Source organism: Falco rusticolus, chromosome 8, assembly GCF_015220075.1.
Source record: "Falco rusticolus isolate bFalRus1 chromosome 8, bFalRus1.pri, whole genome shotgun sequence".
In the NCBI taxonomy this organism is placed as follows: domain Eukaryota; kingdom Metazoa; phylum Chordata; class Aves; order Falconiformes; family Falconidae; genus Falco; species Falco rusticolus.
Genome location: NC_051194.1, coordinates 58,087,986 through 58,114,605, shown reverse-complemented (window position 1 = coordinate 58,114,605; position 26,620 = coordinate 58,087,986). Strand labels below are relative to the sequence as shown.

Sequence of the window (26,620 nt, the reverse complement as noted above, 5' to 3'; positions counted from 1 at the left end):
TTGGCTGCAACAAGAGTCTCCAGTGCACGGTTTGAAGTGGGGTCCGCAGCTTGGTCGGGAGAGACTCCCCGCACCACCGGGCTGCTCAGTCCTTATAATCCTGCTGATCCAGGCGCCTGCACGACCAACCCAGCTGTTATCCCAGCTACCTACAAAAGAGCTTTTCAGTGACAGCTTCTATAGGAACAGCTTCTGTTGTCTACTTGCAGGTGACTTGCCTAGGTCCAGTGGGGTCACACCTGCTCTAGGTGAACTAGGCAGGCATAGAAGCACAGCCCTAAAACCAGCTGACACCATAACCAAAGAGCAGACTCGGTGGTAAAGCCTTAAGAAGCAAACATGAACACCCCCAAACTGCACAGCAGCCTTTCCCTTCCCAAAGGGCTGCAGGGTGGGCTCTGTTGCCTGGAGTGGAGAGAAAGGGACAAGGCTGATAAGACCTGTGTTCCCAGGAGAGGGACACATCAAAGGTCTCTTCTAAGCTGCCCTTGTTGCAAAGACCATTAGCACCTGACAATCACTGTCATTAACTTCCCTTGGCTCCCCACATTAGTGGTCAAGTACCCATTAAAGCTGACGTGGGCTAAAACACAAGCCTTTGGATTTGTAGCGAGACACCTTATCCACAGCACCCCAGAGAAAAAGGAATTAAGTACCTTTGTTGGTTTGAATGAATTAATAATTAGTGATAAGCGTTACAGAGAATCACAAGCACACGGAGAGTAACACAGAACAAACAGATGGAATAAGGATCCTTTAATAGCATCATCATGATCTGGTACAACACATACTGGACACAGGTTAGGTGTCTGACAGTCCTCCCATTGAGCTCAGAAGGCAGATATTGTCTGCAGAGCACAGGCATTGAGTGCCTCAGGAGTTCATCCGATGGCCATTTGACATTACAGCAGAAAGGGTTCAGGGAAAGACTTGTCCCTTCATTACAGAATAGTTTTTCATGAAAAAGGCGAGGAAATGGCAGCATCAGGTTCTTTCTTCCCATGCTGAATCTTTGAATCTTGATTCTTCTCCTTCTCCAATCTACTTTAAAAAAAGGGAGGGGGAGAAATGTCATAGCCCAAAATTTGTCTCATACTTCACAGAACTAAGCAAACATCCATGGCCTTGGAAAAAATGTATTCCACTTCACCGAGTTGCTTATTAATTTGATTAGCATCAGACTCACACCATGAGGAATCTGTAAAAAGAAACCTGCATATGCAAAACACTTTGCATGTGCACAAATGTCATGTCAATTGCTAATTAGTGTAAAAAAAACGGGGGGGGGGGGCGGGGGGAAGAACCAGACTGCTAGAAAAATTAACAACAGTGAAATAAGTAACACGGGGTACAAATCAACACATACTGTAAAGTCTCAAAAGCAGAAATGGTTGAGGCTATAGGCTGATGTATGGTCTTCTGAAAAACATATCTGAATTAAGAGCTACAATATGCAGAAGAAATCTGAGATGTGTTTTTCTAAGGGAACATGTGACTGCTACAGCAGTCTGTAGCCCACACTGTATCTTCAGCAAGTTTGTCACCATGGCAACCCGAAATTTTTATGTAAGACAATTCTGTTGGTAAAATTTTAGGGATAGATTTGTGCCAGAAAGGAGTGTCCACACACTTGGTAGTGATAGATAGAGCAATCCTCTGAGAGCAGCTTATCCAGGAGCGCCTGGGTCCTGCCCAGCCCTGGAGATGGGGGATGCAGGCCAAAGAACCAGGCCTGGCTGCTATGCTCATCACTGGGGACCAAGTGTCAAGAGAAGAAATGGGAACAAGGGAAATTCCAGCTCAGTTTAAGGAAAATCTTCCCCCAGGAGTGAGCGAACACTGAACTGACACTGAACCCAGAGCCCAGAGAGGGTGAGGGATCTATATCCTGGGATATTTAAAGCTCAGCTACACAGCCTGATGAACCTGGCCCTGCTCTGAGCCAGGACTGGACTTCCAGGGGTCTTTCCCAACCTGCGTGACTCCGACAAGTCATTTCTAGTGCTTGCAAACACAACATTGAGCAGAAGGCTGGAAGACAGCCGATAGCCCTTTCTGTTTCTCCAGTGAAGTCCTCTTGGTTTTCTCCAGGAATTAGATTAAGGGGCTTGCCATCAGGCTTTAAAGACATAGTAAAGTCTAAGGAATCATCCAAGGAAGTCTAAGGAATCTGCATCCTCCAGAAGCAGGAACGATGTCCTCAGTGCAACAGTGGGTCTAATCTTTCAAAATAGATCCAGAAGAGGTGGACAAAAGGCAAGACAAAAATCACTGCTGTTCAGAATAGCAACAAGAGATTGTCACAACGATTCTCCTCCCTGCTGTAACTCCTCTTCTTCATCACCACACCATGACCTGGCCTGAGCATGAGGAAAGATCCCGCCTAGGTCTGTTTCAATTCCAGTCCTTCACCTCTGAACAGATGAAAGTACGTATTCTTCCCTGCTAGAGCGTATCACAGATGCTAGGTGACACCAAGGACTGTCGTAGACAGACTCCAAGGCAGAAGGAATATAATGGTAGCCTGTCATTTCTTCCATGTTGCCTAAGTGATAAATTGCTCTAGTTCTCACTCTCAAAGCTGATCCGATGCGGAGCTCATGCACCATGCAACAGATCCCATTCTGCAGGGATTTTGCTTCCCTCTGATGCTTCACTTTTTTCCCCGGATAGCAATAAGCTGCGTCCTGAGAACTGCAGAAAGTGGGGTGGGTGATCGGAGAGGAAAAACCAAAGACAGAATATATGAAGCCATGAGAATACAAAACTGGAACTAAAATCAAACAGCTTCTTAATGAGGACACTGGGTATAAACTTCTTCTTTCCTTCTTTCTTTCTTATGCACCCTGCTCCATTATTATTTCTATAGAAGACAGACAAACAAGCATCCATTTCACTCTGAAGGTTGCATCCTGAATTTCTTGGGTATGAGAAGAGGCCCAGTGTTGGCAATTATTCTTCCACTGAAAATAAAAAAAATAATCCCTAATATTCAAGGATGCCAGACTATTCACTTCTCTTCCGCAAAGCTGCTAATCAGCTTGTAACAACTGCCATCACCACATTCCCACAGCAGTGAGCTATGCCAGGTGAGAACTCAGTTGGAGAGTAATTTTAAGTAAAACGTCGAAAACTCGAGGAGGAAATCACAGCCCTTTGGCTTGATGCAGAAGGAATTTGATTGTCTGTTAAAAAACACTTTCCTTGTGTGATTAACGACAGTAGGAGAAAATCAGCATTCACAATCTCCAGCTATATTGCAAGCAAAGGCAAGAGCTTTCTTCTTCATTTTCCTGTTCAAGGAAATGAGGCATTGCTGGTGAGACTCCAGACATAAGTTATAGGCTGGGCTCCACCCTGCACAAAAATACAAACTGCCTTAGGCGGTTGATTTTGGAAGAGCAGAGTGTTGGGGCCCTTTTCTTTTGCTTTCTGGGGTTCAAGGTGATAGGTTAGTTTAAGCCATTTTTTAGGCTTCTCTTTGCAATCCAGAGCCACAAACACCATTAAGCAGATTCCAGCTTCATGGAATCCGTAATTCCTTATACCTGTGCACGCTCAAAAAGTCTTCCCTGTTGTGTGTGTGCCGAGCAGCATCCTTTCAGAGCAGGAAAAGATGCTCTTCTCCCCAAGAGAGTTTCAACAGGGGATCAACTGCACGGCTAACATGCCCTTTGCTGGCACTGTGGCAGCAGACACAGCTCCAAAAAGCTCTGCACACACCTGGCAGGCCAAGCTAACTAATGACCTTAACTCTTGTTGCAGGTTAAGGCTGTTAACTGGTGATCAGCTATTGTACAGCAGCAGCTGGCTCTCCTGCTGTCACTCACTCACATGCCTGTGCTATTTTTTGGAAAGACTGGTCCGCAGCATGACATGTGAGTTTTACAATCTCCCCAGTTCCGGAGATGCACTAGGAAATAAATCCAGAAAATCTGATTAGGGCTTGTCGCTGAAGTAAGCTCATTAATCATTGATGTGGTTCTTTCATATGCAGTTTGCTAACTCCTGCAGGCACCAGCAGACTGGTGGGTCTAAAGACTGCAGACTTGGAAAAATTCTTTATAAAACAATTGTACTGATTTTTTCCTTTTGAATATTTATCACATTCTAATAAATAGAGCCACACAGTACCAGTGAGATCATTTAGCCTAGCTTCTTGCATAGAGTCAGGCATAGGATTCCCCTGAAATAATTCCTGTAGGATTCCCCTGAAATAATTCCTGTAGCCAAAAAGATAAGAAGATTTAGTTTAAAAAACATAAAATCCATCATGAAAAACTCTGCCTGCCACTTGCCTCTAGTAATTTTTGCAGCAGTCAGTTGCCCATACTGTTGCATAAAGAAAAGAATCACACTTCATTTCTTACCTGAACTTGTCTAGCTTTACTTGTCAACAACAGGTTCTTTGAGTAAGAGATGAAAGTCTTCTATTATTAAATGGCTGTTTCCCCAGCCTTCCCCAACATATTCTCAGCTAAACTAAGCCAGCTGAGCTACTGCCATCTCAAAACACAGCACAGATTTCCCATGCCCCCCCAAACACTGCCATCACAGTATGGCTTGTAATAATGCCAGCCACAATCACACAGGTGCCAAAACACAGGAAAAAAGCACAATGAATAACTTTCCCTGGCCTTAAACACATGAAATAATTTGGATGTGTGTGGCTCCAAATTAAACCCATGGATGAAACCCTTTAATTCTGGATACAAGTGAAATTGAGATGTAAGACTTCTCTCCAGACTTGGCAGCTAATAATAAGTCAAATCGATAAAAACAAGAGAAACAAGGAGTTTTGAGGGGGTGTGAAATTCTCCCTTAATCTCCTGATATATCTGCCTCTGAGATGTCCAAAACCTAGGACACTGGTATGAAACACAGCTCTGTAAATCACTTATAATCGATCTTCGAGAGCAAACAGAAAATATTAAGGCTCGAACTGCACATGATTTCAAGAACCTTAAATTTCTCCCCATTTGTTTCATGTTCTCTTTCAACAAGATTCTGCAGCTTGCTTCTGGTTTAGAGATTCATTAGGCATTAGATACAGGAACACAAACCATTTGCTACTACTGTTTAATGGGGATGGCTCCTCTCAAGAGCCAATTTGTATTTTCCAAATGCAAAGAAGAGGATGTCTCCGCATTTTGAGCACATAGAGCTCCTTCCCCACAACTTTTCTGGAGGATCAGTTGAAGAAAATTCAATCCATCCACCCAGCTGGACTGAGTTTGGTTTGCAGAAGCCAGAAATGGTCAGGCATTTACAAAATTTGCCCCTCTCCTCTCTGGAACAGAAAGTCAACCTTATGCCCCTCTTCAGTAAGGCTCAGCCTTGCCACACCACCTCCTCGGCTGAAAGGTACCCAGCGGGACGCAGTGCACACGAGAATGCCGTTGCAATCTGCCCAAGGAAGTTCCAAGATATTTAGAAATGTTAGAAATTCCTGTAAGAAGAAAGGCAGCTATCGAAACAGTCTAATACCTTTTCTAGCTCGTGGATAAACTAAAACAGCATATGGATTTAATGAAATAATTTTTACAAAGTCCTGACCCAGCAGAATGACCGAGTTTTCCTTTCATATCTAGTTTCTAGGAGAGTAGGGGGTATGTCTCCTTCAGCATATATAGGTTACCACGGATATGCTTATGGGTAACATGTGTTAGGTTTTGGTGAGTCATCAGTGCTAAATTACATCTAAAACCGTCTTGTTTCCAATGCAGCAGGCCTGAATTGAGCTCCGCGCACATGGAGCTCGGTTCTGGCACTCTCTGCAGGCACAGAGACCTGCTAATGATACATCCCCCAGCCAGCCTGCGAAACCTTTTAAATCACAAAGACATCGCGCTAAGTGATTTCCTCTTCCTTTCCCAACTACTTTAAAACTGTTTAGCATGCCAAAGAGTGATCTCCCTTCTGTGTTGCTGAAACGCTTTCAAAACCACTTCCCTTTAGATCAGCTCCACAAGACAGCAGGAAAAATAGCAGCAGCAACCAAAGCTGCTCCCACCTCGAGCCTCAGAAGCAGGTCAGCAAAGGTGGTGCGTGTAGGATAGGCCTTGCCAGCTCCAATGAATCAGGAGTGCATCTCATTATCATCCCCACTAATTGGGCTCCAAACATCTCCTTCAGCTTCTCTACAACAAACCCTTGCCCTGGGTAGACTGCATCTTGGTTCTCCAAGATACCTCACTACCACTTTCATTTCTTGTCTGCAGAACTGTGCAGCCTCGGGGCTCGGTTGCGTTAGAGTCGGCACAAAGACGTGCCCGTTCCTCCAAGAGTTTGAAGTATAAATAGACACAAGAAGCCACAGGTGGGAAAAGAGCACGAGCACAAAGGTGGTGGGTGGCTTGCTGAAGGACTGAGGCACCCAACAGCTCACCTGTGTCTTTGCCAATACACAGCCAGGGCATGTTTGAGATCCCACAGCAAGTGATAAACCCCTGCAAAGGGCAACCAGTTTGGGTAATGTCCAAATGTTCATGAAACATTAGATAGAAACGTATCTCTGCCAGCCGAGAGAGATGGAGGCAGAGCTGTCCCATGCCAAACTCAGGCCGACAGACTGATTTTCTTGCACACCATTCATACTATCTGCACACCAGGACAGTGGTGCTCACGTGAGTATATGGGATGGAATACTCAAGCGTGAGTGAAAGCCGTGAGCTCTGTAGTTGGGATGTCTTTCTTGGCGTGAAGCAACAAGAAGAAAAATCAAAACTGTCTTCTGCTGCCTTGACAACCGGTCAGAGCCTTGTTCTGCGAGCCCTTCTGTACGCACAAGAGGTTGCCACCCCATCAACATTTGTCAGTGGTGCTGATAGTGCTGTTTGTGTCCCTGAATTTCCCCGTAAGCAAGACCTACAAATGCCTAGAGTAAAAAGGTTTGTAACATGTTCGCAGCCAAGAGCCATGTTCCCAAAGAGGTCCTCTATCCTGAGCAGTTGCTTTCCCACCCTGCCGCAAAACCTGCAGACCTAGGGTGCATAAAAGCTACGCTTCAAAGTGTACTCACCCAAACCATATTATTCAGTCTTGTCATAGCTGAAATAGCTGGGTTGACGCCAATCTCCATAGCTGCCACCTCTTCTCCTTGAAGGGAAGGCTTTAAGAGCAAATACATCTTTTAAAAAAAACACATGCAGACACACATGATATGCTTTCGAACGTGTGTTCATTCAGCATTCTGCACAAGATCAAGACAACCTCAAAGAAGCACGTGAGCACTGGTTATGAGACCACAAATCTGGCAATCCAGAAAATGCCTACACAGAGTATGCAAACCTCAGCATTGCCCTAATTTGCAGCCTAATGGCCTCATCGCTTCCTTAATGAGACATGCTTCTACAAAGGAAAAAGCAGCTGGCCATGACCTGAGAAAACTGCTGGTCTTCTATATTTTTTTTCTCCCTCAGACAGATGCCCAAACAGATGATCCAAAGGGCAAATGTGCCAGGACAGCCCAGCATGGCAGAAATGGCTTACCTTCTCTGTGACTGCTGCCTCGCCTGTTGGGGTTCATTATCGGCATACGCATCATCTGTAAATTAAAGACGTTTCTTTAAAAAGCTCATCTGTCAAGAAGCCCACCTCTCCTTCATTTCCTCAGGTACTGTGTGATTGATGCCAAACTTCATTTTTAATTTCTCTGAAAACAAGGTTACTGCTGATACTATTGCAAAGCAGTGATGCTGCTAAGGCAGCCTGCAGCTGCAGGTAGGCTCTCAGGTCAAAGTCTTCCATACCTCACACCTTACCTGGCCTTTCTCTAGCACAGATACAGCCAGATCCTGGAGAGCAGTCAGTCTGTTGCAGTCACACAGGGAACCTCTGACTCATTTACATTTATCACAAATTACTCTTTTTAAAGCTCTCTATCCTCTTCTTTTGTTGGTCTCTATCCAAGTACTATGATCCCAGACTCAGCCAACCACAATTCCTTCTCCTATCCAAATCCTACCAGCGCTACGGGAGCTACACCAACACCATCCACCACACTGTGTCAGCCAGGCTGAGATCCCTTGAACTGAGTTACAGCTCTAGAGCAAGAGCTACGGTGCACTTGATGCAGCCCTTGGCAGAAAGAAATACTTCCCTCTTCCCATGCAATAATTCCCTTTGGCATTTATTCCTTATTAACATTGCAGGAAATAGATTCCCCAGCAGGAATACTGGCAGCAGTACTGAATTTTAAGTGATGGTTAAAGAAGACTTGCAGGAAGATGTCTTCTTGTGAAAGCGAGTGTTTATACCGAGTGCCCTATTAAACAAGAGTTATGCTTAACCCCCAGAAGACAGACCGAACAGTCAAAACTGTTCCGTGGTTCAGTACTTCACATGCAGTCTTTCTGCTCTGCAAATCAAGGCTTCCTGTGGTGCAGTCACTAGCCAGCTCTAAATAGATTCTCAACAACAACAACAAATTGCAAGCTGATTTGGCAATTCAAACCAAGAGAAGGTGACACAGAATCCTATTTGCTTCAAGTTATTCATGTAGTGGCTTGTGCTTTCCAAAAATAAAAGCTGTCCTCTGGCACCTTGCTTGTGAAGTTGTCTTTGTTCCCTGCAAAATCCCCAAGCACAACGCCCACTGCAGATGTGTAAGTGCAGCCCAAGTTCAATCGTCAGTTCATGCAAAATGTGGACACCGGCATGATGTGTCCACAGCAGCTAGCAGGAATTCCCAGGTTCGGTCAGCATTTGGTCACACCTTAAAACCCAAGAGCTCAATAAGGGAACACAAATCTCAGCAGAGCAAATGTTCTTCAGCTATACCATGATGACATGCTCAGCTGAGAGCTGGGTTTGGTAACAGAGCCAGAGCCATGGCTATTTGTTTCTGCCCAAGACGTGCCACTCGCTGTTCTCCAGGCACATACTCCACGTGTTAATGAAGAAAGAGTGCTGGAGCTGGGGGCTGTGCCAGCCTGCCGCAGAGATGCACACTCTCCCCAGGCATCCATCACGCAAGGTCAAGCCTCTCAGCTGATGGAAAGTGAAGCATTACAGGAGGAGCTGGATTTCAAACCACAGTCAGTCTCCTGATCAAAACCTCCAACCGCAACAGGAGTTGTTCACACATATACACCTGACTGCCTCTTAAAAGTGGAAGAGCAGAATTTTCACTCCCCCAGGCAGAAAAAAATAAATCATTTTCCTCCTTCCTTACCTCCTCGCTGCTCATTGACTCGGAGCTGGATGTGCCACGATGGCACTGCACCATAACATTCGAGATCAGCTCGCCGGAGACTTCCACAACACTTCTGCAGGAAGCGGCTGGCTGTAACAGATCAGAATAGAGCAAATCTCCTAGAGCAAAGCTACAGTACAAACCCTCTCATGGCAGTCTCACCGAGGGCTGGAACCTGTACAGGGATTTTAAAAAACAATTCCAAATGGAAGAAGCTCAAGCAAGATTATACACCCAACAAATTATCGGAGCAGGCTGCAGCCAGATGAATATATTCTGGCAGCATACGACTACACACATTATTGCTCTGCAATTGCATGTTAGCTGTATGAAGCCTTGAGCCTTCTCGAGATAGAAGAACATCTCCAAATCTTTTTCATGGTGCTGGCACTGCCAAACACCACCAGAAGAGTTGTGCAGGGCTATGCTGACAGCAGCTCCAGCTCTAGAAGTTAAGCTGCCTTTAAAGAAATTGTCTCTACCAGCCTGACAGAATCTCTGGCAAAACCTGCACCTGAGTCTGGAAAAGAGATCCTCACGCTATCTTTCATACCGTGTTGCCCCAAGAAGAAAAGAAGAGGGATGGCATCTGTTTAGGATCCAGTGATAAATTCGCAGAAGCCAACCCTCACATCTTTAAAGAAAACCTAGCAACAACCATCAATTCCATGTCGTCCCATCTACATGCACACACAAGCTGCTTAGCTCAGAGTAGCGATACTCAATGAGATATTTACCATGAAGACATGGGACAAACTACCTCCTAAGGTAGCAGCATGACTCCTAAGCTATGAGGAAAGCCTTTGTGCCATCTGTTCGGTGCCTTCCCAGAATCCCTCCTCTACCATGAAGATGGTGCCCAGGAAGGGCAGAAAAGTTTGGCAGCCATTCACAGAGGAAAAAGAGGTGAGAAGAGTTCAGTCTGGAGCAGCGCAAGCAAGCAGGGATAATCTCTGTGGAAGTCTGACACACAGTATGGCATCACGGCACACAGGGACTGAAGAGCTACTCCACATGCTTTGGTAGTTATGTGCAAGCTGTTAGGACACGACCACTCAGAAGCTTGCAAAGGGAACCAAGTTTTGGCAAAAATAACCATGCACAGAGAAACCCAGATTAGAAGATAATGTATTTACACCAAAGCCGGTCATCTAAGAATCAGAGCAGAGCAAGAGCTATATCAACAGCCTGTTTATTCCAGGCTGAAAAGAGAGTTGAAAAATCTGAAAAAAAATCAGCGCTGTCAGCACAGCATGGGAATCTGCACTACAGAGGGAGGCAAGCCTTTATGCGGGGTCTGGATGCACGATAGACAAAGGCAGGTCAAACATCAGGTTTTCTACTCTCTTATCTTTGAAAAGAAGCCATACCTGTCCCAAAAGACACAAGTGCTTCCACCACACGCTGCTCCAAGACACACTATCTTTTTTCAGCTCGCAGCTCAATTTCCCACTGGCCAGGCAGGAGAGTTGCCCAGCACTGACCCTTCCCACCCAACACCCGCTCCATGCCGCAGGCTGTACGGGTTTGGGGTTTTTTTCAGAAAGCCAGTCATTCTCCAGCACCAGTAGCGTTCCAGCATGTCCTGAGAACACCTTGCAGGGAGCCGGGGGTCACATTCACACCAGAAGCACTTACCACGAAAGGTCCCATTTTGAAGTCGCACGTGAAGGGGTCTCTCCCTGAAGCTTTGGTGCACACAGTTTCACGAATGCTGAACCGCAGCTCTAGTCTGTAAGTATCACTGTCCAACATGTCAACCTGGTAAAAGGAAGGTCAATGCAACGTATAATTAGCGCCTGTCATTATTCCATGCCCGCTACACGGCAAGCTTGCTTCTTTGTCAAGCAGAAGACGATGTAAGGGCATTGTGTCAGTGCCCGATTTAGAGCAGATGGCTGTGTGAGAAAGGTGCTTTACTGTGCTCCGGAGTTAGGCTTTTCGGCAGATTTGGTAACAGCAAAGGAACAGCTTTCCACAGGGGTTTCACTTGGAACCCCGTAGCCGTTGCAGGATGCTCCCACTGCTCGGGGTCTGCGAGGGGGCTATAGCTGTCAGAGGTAGATACAGCATTACCCCTGCAGGCTACCCCCCTCTTCTGCAGGACCCAGGGTGCTAGCAGCATTGCTTTGGATATCTGGAGTGCTGGGAAGTCTATTGCAAATACATGACTTGGAAAGCAAATTATACAACTTCAAACAACTGAATTAATTCAGTATATAGAGTCACTCCTTATCAGCTCAGGCACCTCAATGGGCAGTGTGCATGCAACACTACAAGCTTTAGAGAGTTTGGTGGGTTTTCTTGACACGTTAGGATTTTCTTTTCTCCTTCTCACAGTCTAATCAATGCTTTAGCTCAAGATGGGAGACACACACACACGCAAAAATACAATCAAACCCAGCAATCAAACAAATTCCTACTGCTTTCAAGTACTTTTTTTTCCCCTTCCAAAATAGATTAATCCAAAAGTCATCTTGTCATTCATTCTTGCAGAAGACTTGATACATGCCATTTGCAGAAAGAGAGTAGTGCTAAGGATGTTCAGAAACACGGACGTGCTAACTCTGAATTAGGAAGCTTTAACTCCTTAACTCTGGGTATCCAATATAATTCTTAGCAAGGCAAATTAAAACAGGTATGTGTTTCCTGCCTGCATTTACACTCTAACAGACTCAAACCAGAGTTGGTGTTTAGAGACATATGACAAATACAGATTGGAGAAAGAGTCCTGAACACGTTTGGGGTGGCACTTAATTAGCAGTGCAGACATTCGACTGAGACCTTCAGATGAAGCAGGTTACTTTATGCCCAAAGCAAAGCAGTTAGCTGGAGACACTTAAACCCACCAGTTTTGAACAAAATCTTACAAGGTGTCTCTCAAAGATTTCTATTCTAGGGGTAGAAAATTTGAAAACTGGAGGTATTTTTAATTACAAACCAACATACAGAGAATATTTTGGTTCCTAAAGCCATAACTTCAGATAATACCCCACACCCACCCTCTTCCAAGCAGCATCAGAAAACTCCAACTAAATCTGGGTTTCCAGGGTTGGGTGAAAAAGACTTTTTGATCACAGCAAAACACATTTTAGGTAAAGGTTCTCCATCGTCTGTGCACTTACTCTTGTGACATGGCTCCTGACCACACCATAGAGGTTTGTCCCCCATGACTGGGAGTTGATCCTTGCAATGGAAGCATTGAGAGCCTCTTCTGTGATGGGGAGCTCATAGTCGTACACTGGAAACCCTGAGGCAGAGGCACAGTTCCGTTAGAGGTTCACTGTGGTCTCATACTTTTCCTCCCTAAAGCACCGTAAGAAAGAGGATACAGCTCCGTTCCGAGCAACTTACCCGAACACAAGAAAACACTCAGTGTGAGGACAAAAATTAAGATCCTCATAGCGCCTTTCAAAATCCTCTGGTCTTTCCCCTTTCTAAGCAAGGATTTCCAGTGCCTGTTCCATTCCTCTTGTCTTTATATAAATGCAGCCTTGATCCTACACCTGACCTTCCCGTGTCCAAGCTCTGCTAAAGCCATTGCACTTTAAACAGAATTGATCTGAGAGTAAATATTTGCTGCCAGATTTCCTCCATTTAGCAGTAGTTCTCTGATAAGAGATGGGCTGCAGTGCCTGTTTCCCAGGACTGCAAATAGAAGGAAGCACTGAAGTCCCGATATCTCCATAGCCAAAGGCAGAATCTAGTTATTTTGTTCGCTTTTAGCCATTAGATTTCCCTGTGGCAAGTCAACTCTTCCCTTAGCTCCAGACCCAGCACCTCTGTGTCCTGGCAGCAACTAGAATCACTTCCAAGCTGGCATTCCCCAAGGAGGGGACAACTTCCCAGCGTGGAATGGGAATCCACCCACGCAGAGCCATCAGACACTACCACCGTGCAGGCCAAAGCATCCTGCAGAAATCTCCCGGACGCGAGGCAGACCCTCGGGACACCGGTCTGGCTGCCTTGCAAGCTCCTGGGGGCTCTGCTCTACATGCCAGAAGAGCTGCCGCATTGTTCTGACTGTTACCGAGCCTCAGCCCACCTCACCAAAGAAACGAGTGGCTATGGACATTTGGCTTCCCCGTCAGATCCCCCTGATGCTCAGGCTTCAGATTCAGCACAGAAATTAATGGGATTTTTGGAAAATTATGGCCTGAATACATTACTGGATACATAAGGAATTAAAGGAACGGGTATGACACCTCAGCTCTTGGCTACCTGGAGCCAGACCGCACCGGGGCCAGGCGTTTGCTGTACCCTCTCCAACACGTAGCACTCAGCTCTTGCAAGCCTTGCTTTGCAGTTACAGGCCATGTGTCTCATCACTGTACCTCCAGTACCCCACAACTGAGCCACTGAAACACTTCTAGTCAGGTTCAGGGATGCAGCTGGGTGCTTAAGTGCCTAAAGGCTGTCCGTGGGAGCTGGGAGGGAAACTGCTGCCTTCAAACAAATTCACCCATTGCTGACTGTGTGCAAGGCAGAGATATGTCTAACCATGCCCATTTTGAAGATCCCCTCTGTGACATTCCTCTGCTAACCTTCAAATCACAGTTTCACTTGAATTGTGTGGCACAGGGTCATTTTAAGAACTTCCCAAATAACAAGCACTCGAGGAAAGACATGGGAGGCATGCAATGTACCAGGGCTCAGGGTTAAACAGCGTAAAGTTGCTTCCATTTGTAAGTTGTCAGGCTGCAGGATGGCAGGCGATCACCAGGTTGCACCCTGGGGGAATTTGACTCCTTGGGTGACAGAAGGAGTTGGGTGTCACTCACACTGCAAGTATTTTAGGGCAAAGACCCACAAAGGCGATGCATTTCTAAGACACGCCAGAAGTCACTGCCCAGGTGTGGGCCTTGACAGTCACTGGATTCATTCCCCGTTGTTGCTGCAAGATCCTAGAAAAGAAACCTGTTGAGCCAAAAAGTTTGTGCGCCAGCTGGTAGGGCTGCACAAGAGCACAGAGACTGTGCTAGGAACAAGCCATGCCGGGGAGGGACAAGCAGACACTGTGCCAAACAGGAACCTCACCGGGGCCACGTCACTGTCCCATGCCGCACCACGTGCGTGCCACCCCACCCGAACACTGCTTTGAGAGAGGTGGATGTGGGTGCCTATTCAAAAAAAAAAAAAAAAGGGGGTGGGCATTTTTAACCAGCCAACTTGGATTTCAGCATTGGGAACACAATCAAAAACACCCATTGAAACTTTGCCCAGGCAAAAGCCAGAGCCTCCTCCGTGCGTCCATTTTCCTTGGTCACCGCAGCTGAAGACACTCTCTCCTGGCTCTTGGACACGCTCATCGGTAGCAGGGTCTGCCCTGCCTGCTTCCCAGTCCTCCCTAACTGCTGCCTGTGCGATGGGAAAGCCAGTAACGTTATTCTGCAGCCACAGCCATGACAGAGCACTGCAACATGGAGGATTTAAGCCGAGATTCTCAAGAACAGAGTCTGTTGCGCTATGCCCAACTTTCCTGCAACCAGAGCTAAGACCGGGCTGCCTCAGATCAAGGAGGAAACCTTCCAACGCATTGTTTGACGTGATTCTTAAGTAATTTCTCTGCAATCAATCGTGCTGCTGCTGTGGTAATGAAACACCAGAAATGAGACGGCTCAAGCCACTTGGATGGAAAGAACTTGGCATTCGGAGCCCCAAGGTCCTGTTGTTTTCCAACACGCTTCACCGGCTGCTTTGGTAGTTTGGATAACATTTAGCTTTCAACTTCATCCCTAGAAAAGGAACCATCTGCCTGTTGTGTGCTGGGACCAGTTAATATTCCACCAGAATTCGAATATGTAAAACTGCTTCCTAACTGCAGAGCCACAGCGTTGTAGCCAGTCCGACAGTAATTTTAACTATTGAACCAACCGCAAGATTTAAAGATTTTCCACTTAGAGTAGCTACTAGGAAATGCTGCCAGCAGGACTGTGGCAATGCTGAGTAGGGCTTGAAAATAAAATTGTTAAGTGAAATGAAAGGTTCTCTGCAGAGCTCTGGCTTTGCTTTGTGGTGTCCAGAGAGCAGAGATGTTTGCGATTCCACCTCTCCCAATCCTGGCTCATTAAGTCTTTAATGAACTTTGTAAATATTCCTCCAGCCTCCCCACAGATACATTACACACTTTCGTAGATTCATGCTACAGCAAAATCTGTTTCATCCGCTGTCCATGTCCAAGGTGCATTTGGATTGAGGGTGCTCAACCCAAACAGAGACTGGAGCTGCAGAAGAGGTAGAGACTGGGAGTGGGCAGGATGGGAATGGGGAGAAGGGAGAGTCTGTGGAGAAAACAGGCTCGGGCACATGCTGGCAGGAGGAAAGGCAAGTCTGAGCAGGGTGCAGTGTTGTCCCCACTCGCAGGTGATGCACCTCCATGAGTATGACCTGCCTAGGGCTAATGGACCAGGTGCAAACACCAAAAGAAGGATGGGGTGTTTTCCTTTGGGCAGAGGGCTGAAAAAAAAAACCCATTCTTGGGAAAACTCTGCTTTCAGTAGATTTAAGCAGGGGAACCAATTTTATATTTTCAGACTCGAAGCGCCCCAAATTCTGGGTTTCTGAGGAGTTCCGAGGTTTTCACCACACCCTCTTTGCACCAGAGACTGTAACTGAAGCACCAGGTTAGGAAACACCACTAAAATTTGTGAAGAGCAACTGGAATTCCTCCTGAAATTCAACGCTTTGCATAAGGCCTTTGAGGTCAAATTCCTGAACCCAAGACACTTCAGTTCTTGGCATATTCAAGAGAAATCTGTTTCATCTGTGCTGAGGAAACAACGAGCATGGCCTCACAGACAGACAACATACTCTTGAAAGAGCAAAGCATCCTTGCCTTCCTCTCAAGACCAGCTGGTGGCACCTGCTGATAAGGACCCTGCCGCAAATTCCCAGGCACTAGGCGCCATTGTGGTGAGCGCTGCTGGGGCACACGGAGAAAGGACAAAAGGTGAAGCCTTTGCCTCAAAGCAAAACCCAGGCAGAACAAAATGAAGGAGGTGTGAAAAATGAGACCACAAGTGTTTCTGACACATTGCCTTCTGCCTTCCGCATCCCCAGGAATTATAAAGGCTTTCACGCGAAGATGACCCAGGCACCACTGGGAAGAAGCCACAGATTTCATCTGCAGCTTGATGAAGTCTTCTCATTGCAGCAGCAGCAACAGAGCTCACAATGTCTCTGATCAGGATAACATGTTTTTTCCCCAGATTAATCAGACTGCGGAAGTTTGAGAAGACATTTTGAGAATGCTTGCAGCCTAGACAAAAAAAAGTATATGGCACATACATAGTCATCTTTTTGGAAAGGACAAATTTTATAGTTAAACCCTCGGGGACACAAAACCTCTTGAAACTTGAGAGGGGGCGAGATGAAAAAAGACTCTTCACAGTTTAAGGACTAATCTTTGACTTCACTACCAGCAGGTTTCAGATGCCAAGCACCTTGGGTCAGAGGGAGTGGGCTGTACCCAACTTAACCCACACAGCAAACAGATACGCGCTATTTAAGAAAAGAGGAAATTTGAGACCTTCTGTTAGATGACTATTTTCAGACCACTTTCACTCCCAACAATCAAGTCAGCTCTGTTCCCAGACAACTGGAGAACAATAATTTGTCTTTGTTAGTGAAATTTTGATAACTACAAGATGTGTTTTCATTTAAAATGTAAATCATCCAGCATCATCACAAGCCTGTATGCTGAGAACAGTCTAAACAGCAACCTAGGCACTGAGGAGCTATTCCTGATGCCTTGTTTCCTGGACATTCAGATGACAAATGAAAGTTAATGATGTTCCTTCTGATAAAAGAAAACCCGACTAAATTCAAAGCAGCATGTTGGTTTGGTTTTTTTTTTTTTTCTTTTTTCCCTAGCTCTAGCAGCATGGCATTAGCAAAACCAAAAAGCCCCCTGAAAGTTCTTTTCCATGGGTAACTTCATCACACATGCAGAAGACTGTTGTATTGACATCGGTGGAGACAGGTAGGAGAAAGGTTTCTAGATTTTGCTTAGACTAACGGATGCTTTGACACCTGATCCATAGTTCATTGACATCAACAGAGACTCGGTTTTGATTCCCTTCAGATCTTGTCTGCATGTCCCTTGAGAAACCTAGCAGAACGATCTTGCAGACACTGCCCACCGGCCTGCTGAATGTTCTCCAGCCCTTGAACCACCTGGGAACGAGAATAAGTCTTTATTATTCCAATTGCTTTCGCACGCTCATGAGAGGATACCCTCTGCCATGCTGGCTGCATTTCTAACCCCGCATAGAGCTTTCCACTGTTAAGGACCTGAAGATTTGGTGGTCAAAGGAGAGTAACGTAAAGACAACGAATATAGTGACACCTCAGCTCCCAAACCTGCAGCATTAAGGATGAAACCAGTGGCATTTCCTACGTCTGGCGTTTATACCAGGGAAGTTTTCATACTCTGCAAGTTCACCGTTGCTCTGGGAGAATTGGGACACCACCGAGTCGTTCTATGTCAAGACTGAAAAGCTCTATGTCCAAGACCCTGATGTCTTAGCAGTAATTTAAAAAGATTAAAGAAACATTTCAGAAAGCACACAGAGGGGCAGTGCCTATCCCCTTTTGCACTGCACTTTGGAGCTGCACCGTACACGCCGGTCCAGGGAACGCAGCCGAAACCCACACAGTTTCTCCTGCTGTTGCTGGAAGTGGACTTTGAGAGTGAAGCAACAGAAAGCCCTCATAAAGGCAAACAAAACCTCAATAACACACATTAGATGACTGTTCTGAAACATCACAAGCTGCACAGAATCTCAGGGGGTCTCACTTTATTACTTTGAGCCTTTGAAACTTTAAATATTTATATTGCCTGTGCCTGCCAGGTCAGCAGTAATAGCTTTTACGGTGTCACTGGCACAACTTTGTAGCTGATGCAAGGCAAACATTACCTCCAGACCCAAAGATCGCCACCTGAAAAGCAGAAGAGCTTTATCTGTTTTTAAATCTATTTTTTAAGTTTTGCTGACCATACAGATAATTTTCAAGGTTTTCTCCCTATCTCATCCCTCAGGCATGTTCTCAGATAGTTCTGCTGTTATATCCTTTTGCATTCTTAGAGAAAGTTACTTGTAATCACCAGTCAGACAAAGTCCTGGTAAAACTGGAAATCCTGGGTGAAACCAGGCAAAACATTCACCTCCTACTTCTCAAGCCACCAACTGCAAAGTACAGTCACCAGTGTCATACCCTGTCCCTTGTGAGCTTCATGCTGCCATTTATTGGAAGCGGCTTGCCCTGCTGAAGTAGGCTCAGCCTTTCTGGTATTCAGCCACATTACCAGCATTACATTTCCACGTTGTTTCAACCTTAGCCTCAGCATTGGTGTAATTCAACACAAACACTGTTGTTTCTGGCTGCAAGTCATGAGAAGGTGTGGTGTCCAGAAGAAAGAGTCATGAAATCTTAGCATAAATTAGTTTAAAACTAGTATTTCTTCAAGTTGCAATCCTTGTCTCAGTAAAAAAAAAAATCAGAATATTTTGCACTTTCCCACGCGTTAAGATCCATGACCAGAAAATCAGAAGTCCAAATTTCAAGGATTCTCGAATACCAAAGCTGTCATTTTCACGTTTGGTGATAGAGCAGCGATGCAAGGTTTTAGACATTAGATTAAAATAAAATCACTGGTGGCAAGCTCAAGCTTTAAATCAGCATATATTTTAGATAATTACTTTAGTCAGGAACAGCAAACCCAAGAATTACCTAAACAGGCTATTCCAGGCACTGTTTTGTCTCACGTCCTACACAGCAGCAGCCAGGCATTTAACAAGGGATTCAATAGTCTCAGGGCATACATGAAACCACAAAGACTTCAGCTGCTGAAAGGGGCCAGTCTGGTGCCTTAGGTTGGGCTGTACAGGGGTAAGCTCAGAATAAATGGTCTTATAAAGGCTGAATGCACATACCATGTCACATTGGAAACTCCTGTTCCAAGTTCTGTGAGACCCCAAACTTCAGCTTTAACCAGCTGGTATTTTCAAGTGAGCTCGACACCCGTGGGGCGAAATTTAAAGATGCGTTAGTCCAATTCTTTCCCAAGTTGGGAGCAAAAGTATGATTCTACTCAAGTTCTCAGCTGCTATGCAAACATCACAGCATTGAAGGTTTAAGTCTCCAGTGTAGCCTTACATAGCCAGAACACCAACTGCTCAGTCACAAGCTCAGCATCTTTATTGCCACTGGAGGCCCTGGGATCGTGCAAGTTCCTGGTCCCAACGTTAGACAGTCCATAGGCAGTAGAACAGGCACTGACAGAGCCAGAGGCGCTCTCCTTTGCTAATAAAGCCACATATAAACACATGACTGTGATAAGCAGCTCCTTCTGGGGCATCTCAGCACAGAGCAAGCTTAAGACAAATAATTCTATGACATAATTCAATGCTGCCATTGCAAAGCATCCCTTGGCCACAGCTGTCCCAGCGCTGCTGCTGCTGCATCCTGGCCATTTAAAGCCTTCATCCACAACTGTTGTATGCCCACAGTTTCCCACACAGATGATCCATGCTGCAGGAGCTTCACTACAGCTGCAGACCAAACCCTGGCTGTGCTGTTGGAGGCTGCCACCTACAATGAGGAAGGAAAAGGAACTCTGCAAAGGCCCAGCGTTTACACTGATGTGAGCACAGCTGGAGTCCAAAATCTGACTGATGCTCCTATAGTCTGTGGCACCAGAGCTTCTGCCTACACAGAACATGTGGGGTACCCCACAGGCCCAACATACCCACCAGAAAAAGAAATACTTTCTGCAGCTGTGAAAACCTCTTGGTATTGCAGTGATGGATGCAGCAAGTGGAAGACCACACGGGATACACCAAGGCGAGCTGCAGCTGTGCAGTAATGAAACAAAGAAAACCCCAAGAAATCACTTCTGGTCCCGGTTCAACAGATGGTGCATAGCCACAGTTATGGTAAAAAAAAAAAATAAAATCAAACAACAACAACAAAAAAACAACCAAACAACAACAACCCCCCCCCCAACATTAAAACAGAAAACAAACAAAAAAACCCCCTAACCCCCTCAAAAAAAAATATCCCCCCAAAACCCACCAGCAAAACCAGGGATGCAGACAGCCCTTATGTTCGTTAAGAGACAGACCTAGAAAGAGCTCAGTGGTGATCATACAACTGAGCTCAGAGGCACTGACTGCAGAAGTTGTTTACCTGAGACTACAGAGAACAAATAAATGCAAATAGTAGAAGAATGATTGGAGAAAAAATGGACAAGGACAGAGCACCACAGCATGCCTGTCTCGTGGTGAAAGCAGACCACATGACAGAAGCCCTCTGCAAACGCACCTCTTGAGGGGAAGCCCTTAGAGATAAAAATCAGGTACCCAACACTCCTCCTCATGCATGAACATAACTCCAGGCAACCGGTAAGCACAAGCACAGTTAGGAGTGGTCAGGAAACTCAGGAACAGCTTGGTAGCTCCTTCTGCTTTATCTGACCTATTCTGGATCCCACCACCAAGCCCCGTGTCCATATCAGCCCTTTCCCCCAGCACCAAGAACACCACAGATCCTGCCCTGCCAGAACAGGCACGGCACGGACACCAGTATCCACTGTTAAAAAAAGATACAGCTACATGGTGTTTTTAAGTAAGACTCGATTACTTGGAACAATTAGTTTTATGAATTCATTCAAGGGCTGTGCTTGGACATTTCACAACTGCTTAAATGAAACAGCCTAAAAGGGACTTGTCTGGCACATTTGCTGACACTTTTCCCTGCGAATCGCTGAGGGCCATGCAGGTGAATCAACTGAGTACAAGCACATTGCTCTCAGAAGAGATATTATCAGCCCAATCTTATTGTTCAAGCCAGGCTACCTAAGCTCACATTTTACAGCCGACAGAATTAAAGCACAGCTCTCTCAGACACACCCCAAACCCAGACTCCTCAGGAGACTGGTCACATTCTCCTTACAAAGGTAAATCCCAAGCAGTCTAAAATTCACTTTTCACTTTTACGTTACATTCTCTTTACCAGGAGCATACCTCAGCTCTAGGAAGTCTTGTTCACGAAGGGATTCCCTGTTGGCATCGGTACCCTCCGGTCCCAGCTGCCATCTCCTACCTGTGCTGTAGCCTCCTTCCTCCTGTCCACCCATTACACAGTGGGGAGCAAGTGGCCTGGCCGCTAGCCCGTCGGCAGCCGGAGCACAGAGCACTAATCCTGTGCACAAGCGACAAGGCACAGAGCACTGTGTGCTACAGACAGACAACGGTGCTGGCCAGCTGCTTCCCACATCTCGCACCCTCCTTTTTGATAGACCCCAGCGGGTGCTGGTCCTCTCTCCCACAAGGGGAACAGTGTGTCCCAGTTACAGCTACAGGAGGAGCTTCAGCTGCTCAGCAAGTACAGCAAAGGAAAGCAAGGCAAGATGTTCTGGAGTCCAGTCAACCACTAGTGACAACCTGCACCCGCACAGAGGGGGGAAATAGTACCAAGAATAGCTGCCAGACTTCTTACGCCTCTCTCATTATAGATTTATAGAGCAGCTCAGCTCCAGGACCAAGGCAGAAAAGGCCTGAGCAGGACAGCCACGGGGCAACTGCCACAGCCCTCTATGCCATCAGTCTGCCCTAATTCAGTCACTATCACTCAAGCAAGAGCCATCCAAACCCGACACAGCTCGATGTCCTGGGCAGGGGGCATGGACCAGGCTCTCTGGGAGCCCAGGCAGCAGGGTCACAGCAACAGGCAGCACTCCTGACAAACCCCTGTACCCTGTGGCCCACCTGGGGACCCAGAGCAGACCCTGGCTGATCTAGTCAGGAGGCACTTGGCTCAGTCACCTCTCTTCTGAGGCAGAGACTCTGCAGCACTATCTTAACTTCCCGTAGTTCTGCTGTCTCCATCACCCCTCCTTGTCCGTGCATGCACACAAAGCTTACAACCCCACCTCCTGCAGCTGTACCACAGGAGCAGGAGTTGAATCTGGGTTCCCTATCATGCCACACAGCTTTTGCACCCAGTCGACAAAAGCTAACTGACCCCCCTTGTTCAGAGTTACTGCAACGCTTCTGCCTCCATTCAGGCTCAGAGGAAACCATTCAGATCCTTGGTTTGATTTCACAATAAACTCACAAAAGTTTATCTGCGAGCATCTATCAGCATCTTCAAGCATCATTCACCGCCCCCTTCAACTCTGTTTCCAGCCAAACTGAGCAACCATTTCCAAGTGAACTCTCCGTTTCATCACTTGCAGCCTCTTCCTAAGTATATAATTATTTGGTCAAGTTTGTTTAAACATGCAGCTTGCTGTTCCAAATCATAACTTGCTAGGCTTGGCTGGGATGGAGTTAATATTCCTAATAGTAGCCCACATAGGGCTGTGGTTCAGATTAGTGACCCACAGGGTGTTGGTAACACCTGGGTGTTCCAGCTGTGGCGGAGCAGTGCTGGCACAGCATCACCGACTTCTCTGCTTCTTATGCTGCCTGCCAGCAAGTGGGCTGGGGATGGAAGAGAATAAGGGAAGGGACACAAGCAGGACAGCTAACCCAAACTGACCAAAGGGATGTTCCATGCCATGTGATGTCATGCTTAGCAATAAAGCTGAGGGCAGTTTTTGCAAAGCAGCCATTGCTCAAGGACTGACCAGGCTAGTGATGAGTGATGCTTTTGCATCACTACGTTTCCTTTGTTTTTTGGGGTTTTTTTTGTTGTTTTTTTTTTTTTTTTTTATCCTTCACTTATTAAACTGTCTTTATCTTAATCTAGAAGGTTTTTTTCTTTTCCTTGCTTTTGCCCTTCCCATTCTCTACCTCATCCCACTGCAGTTGCTTAGCTGCCAGCTGGGGTCAATCTGCCACAGTCACATGCATCGTGATCCATCACCAGCTGTGTGATACTGCCCCTGTTCCCTGAGTGGCTGCATTTAGCAGACAAACCCAATTGCAATGGCCAGCTTCAAGAAAAAAACACACAATTACTTTTCCTGACATACTAAGCACACAAATATCCTAAGGGCATTCACACTAGCAAGATGCAATCCCATGGTGCTGGCAGAAAGCACAAAAATACACATTAACATGAGAGCAGCCCTTTGGAGAAACATTTTGGGGTGTTGGTGGATGAGAAGCTCAGCCTGGGCCAGCAACACGCCCTCACAGCCCAGAAAGCCAGCCGAACCCTGGGCTGCACCAAAAGCAGCGTGGCCGGCAGGTGGAGGGAGGGGATTCTGCCCCTCTGCTCCGCTCTGGTGAGACCCCCCCAGCAGCGCTGCGTTCAGCCCTGGGGCCCCCAGCATAAGAAGGTCCATGGACCTGCTGGAGCGGGTCCAGAGGAGGCCACGACGACCATCAGAGGGCTGGAGCCGCTCTCCTGTGAGGGCAGGCTGGGAGCTGGGGTTGCTCAGCCTGGGGATGAGACGGCTCCGGGGAGACCTTACGGCAGCCTGCCAGGGCCTGAAGGGGCGGCGAGGAAGCTGGAGGGGGCTTTTTACAAGGACGTGTGGGGATAGGGCAAGGGGCAATGGCTTTAAACTGAGGGAGGGTAGGTCTACATACAGATATTAGGAAGGAATTATTTACTGTGAGGGTCTGGCCCAGGCTGCCCAGAGCAGCTGTGGCTGCCCCATCCCTGGCAGTGTTCAAGGCCAGGCTGGATGGGGCTTGGAGCAACCTGGGCTGGTGGAAGGTGGCCCTGCCCGTGGCGGGGTGTGGAACTAGTTGATCAAGGCCCCTTCCAGGCCAAACTGTTCTGTAGTTCTACAGAAAAGCCAACTCGAACAACAATGACAATGCTCCTGAAGCATCTCCTGCAGCATGAATTACTCAATAATTCAACAGTCTAGTAGTGCTGGAGTTCCTCTGCCTCTGGAGGATTCAGTGCCTGGAACAGCATCAAAGTCACCACTGTCACCGGTGACTTCTTGCATCCAATTTGCATGTAGGTATTTGCCCTAGCATTTGGGCATCAGACCCTAGAAAGCCAAAAGATTGTAGAAAATCATAGAATGGGTACAAAGACTGTTGTCTTCAGATTTGTGGATGTTATAGTTCAAGTTTATGCCTCAGTGATCATTTTCAGGGCTAGCAGCAAGCTTTTGGGTTTTTCTTGTTTTTAAGTAGAGATTCCCAAACTGCAAGAGGCAAGGACTTAAGGGAAATACGCTGTCACAGGTCTTAGAGCAAAAGTTATCCAAAGCAACAAATTCTATGTATAGAATTATATATTGCACAGCTCCAGCAAGGTGGGAACACTTTGTGTGTTCAAATTTCTCTAAAAATGACACTTGTGGGAGACAGCTATCGAGTGTTCCCGATCTAAGCTCATCAGCAAGCATTTACAGAGATGAAGTTTTGCAGTTACACTCTGGCGTAAGCACCAGCATCCTCCCAGCACACCTCTGCAAGCCAAGCACCAAACACTGCACAAATACCCTGAATACTTCATAGATCAAGCTCTACACCGATACCAGTCACAAAACAACAACAAAAAATATGTTTCTAATGTCCAAACAAACCCTCTTAGAAATAACATCTATTTACTCACTATTTTATGAGCAGAAAAGATGAAGTCTGTGAATAAATTATGAATTAAAAATTAGCCCTTTCTTTTAGAAGCTGGGTGCACTCCAGCCAAAATGCTCCATGCTGGAGAAACCAAGAAACTCCCCACCTCTAGCAGTTCTGCTGCAGTCAGTGCAGCCACGTGGTTACAACCTCATTCCGCATTTTTGCTCCTGCTGAAGCCATCCTGTATTTATGAATCCAAGACTTCACAGAAAGCAAATTTATTATAATCAAGGTTTAATTACAGCCCGTGATTAATTTTAGAAATTACATAAATCCTTTTTCACAATACCTGCATACCAGCCACCAGCCTAGGCAAGCAGAACACTTTCAACCTTCGCTTACTCATATATCCTTGCCTAAGCCAGTATTTTTAACTGTATGACATTTTAGTGTCTCCCAGACCAAGCCCACGCTGCAGATAAAGCACAATGTTTTTCAGCTATTTATCATGAAGAGCAAATCTACATCTTTCAAGTAAAATAAATACTTCTTAAAAAAAACCTCACCACCATGTTATACGATGATCTCATTAATATTCCTATTCACAAGAAAGATTTCCTGATAGCAGAAAATTCATATCATAAATTAACAGGGAGATTATTAGACGTACATGTTTCTTAGTTGACAGCTTTACAATGTTGTTATTGGAAATACATTAACATCCTACACAAAAAAAAAAATTATAGGAATGGCATAAAGGAAGAGCTACTACCCACTTGTACCGGGGATGCAGGGAAATAACTTGACACAAAGTTGCCTTGAGACAGTATCATATCAATGTTTAAAATCAAATTAATAATGGAAAGGCAGGAGACAGCCAGGGGCAAAAACATGTAAGCCACCTCCTCTGTGAGGAAATACAGACTGGTTTATTTATAACACCCGGCACTGCTTTTGTACCGAGATTCCTATGGCAGGGTCCCACAGCACACCTGCCCCTCCTGGCCAAGGGGCATCGGCCAAGGCATCGCCCTCTCCTCCAGGAGCCCCAAATATCAGCAGTGGGCCACGGTGCCTCCTCCCGTCCCTGCGGTTCTCCATCCCATGCCAGGGTCCCCACCCCTGGGGACAGATGTAGGACATTTCCATAGGAAAGCAACTTGTACCACAAAGTGTGGAAGGCGTCGGTCAGGCTAAGGGAGACCTGGCAGGACAGGTATATCCTGAATGATATCTGAAGGAACACCATCATGCTTGATATGTAGGTACCCACACTAGCTTAAAATTAGCCGCCTCAGCTTCCAGGACAACCCAGTCTTGACCAGCATCCACATAGGGGTTTTGCTGGGACCCAGGGTGACAGGACTGGCTGTCTAAAAGCCAACGTGGTACTCCTGGCACACCCACAACAGCCTAGTGTCATCCTGAAACCAAACCAACCCTCACATGTCAGCAGGGAAGAGCAAGCAGCATTCAGCTCCTTGTGGGATGTCTAAGCTGTGCTCATTCAAGAACATGTGCCAATTTTAAGGTCTGCTAATGCCCAGCAGTAACAGCTGCCCAAAACTCCTACCTTGCTCTCCTCAAGATGCACAGAAAGGGCCAGTGAGCAGGAAGCTTTGGGAGCCAAACCTTCCAACCATTTCCTGAGGCCAGGGACACATCCACATCAGCTGGTGCCATACAGAAGACTCTCCCAGGTTCATGGCCCATGCATCTCAGCTCTGTGCTGGCCCTGGGACACAGCAGCTTCCACCAAAGAAGAGGCTATGACTAACACTCCATCTGTCTGCAACCATCTCATTCTGCATAGAGGCAGCAGCACGGGCATAGAGAGATGAGGCGTCAGAACATCATGACACCAAATTCGTGTATCCCCCAGCTTAGACTGGCATCTAAAGTAAAAAAGCAGGATAGATCCATCACCTCT

General features: G+C 46.4%; 1 protein-coding gene across 5 annotated transcripts; it reads right to left on the bottom strand.

Moving 5' to 3' along the window:
• Window positions 1-741: 741 nt before the first annotated feature.
• SPP2 (secreted phosphoprotein 2) lies at window positions 742-12,716 on the bottom strand. Of its 5 annotated transcripts, none has more exons than XM_037397515.1 (7): window positions 12,551-12,716; window positions 12,322-12,446; window positions 10,835-10,957; window positions 9,176-9,286; window positions 7,492-7,546; window positions 7,022-7,098; window positions 742-1,044 (listed from the first exon to the last, which is right to left on the bottom strand). In XM_037397515.1, exons 1-7 carry the CDS (start codon window positions 12,597-12,599, stop codon window positions 1,042-1,044), a joined length of 543 nt encoding a protein of 180 aa, XP_037253412.1. In that variant the 5' UTR covers window positions 12,600-12,716; the 3' UTR covers window positions 742-1,041. The 5 variants fall into 5 exon arrangements, with proteins under 5 accessions (XP_037253412.1, XP_037253408.1, XP_037253410.1 ...); XM_037397511.1 differs by having other exon boundaries at window positions 742-1,041; XM_037397513.1 differs by having other exon boundaries at window positions 7,022-7,129; window positions 12,551-12,715.
• Between the last annotated feature and the right edge of the window lie 13,904 nt (window positions 12,717-26,620).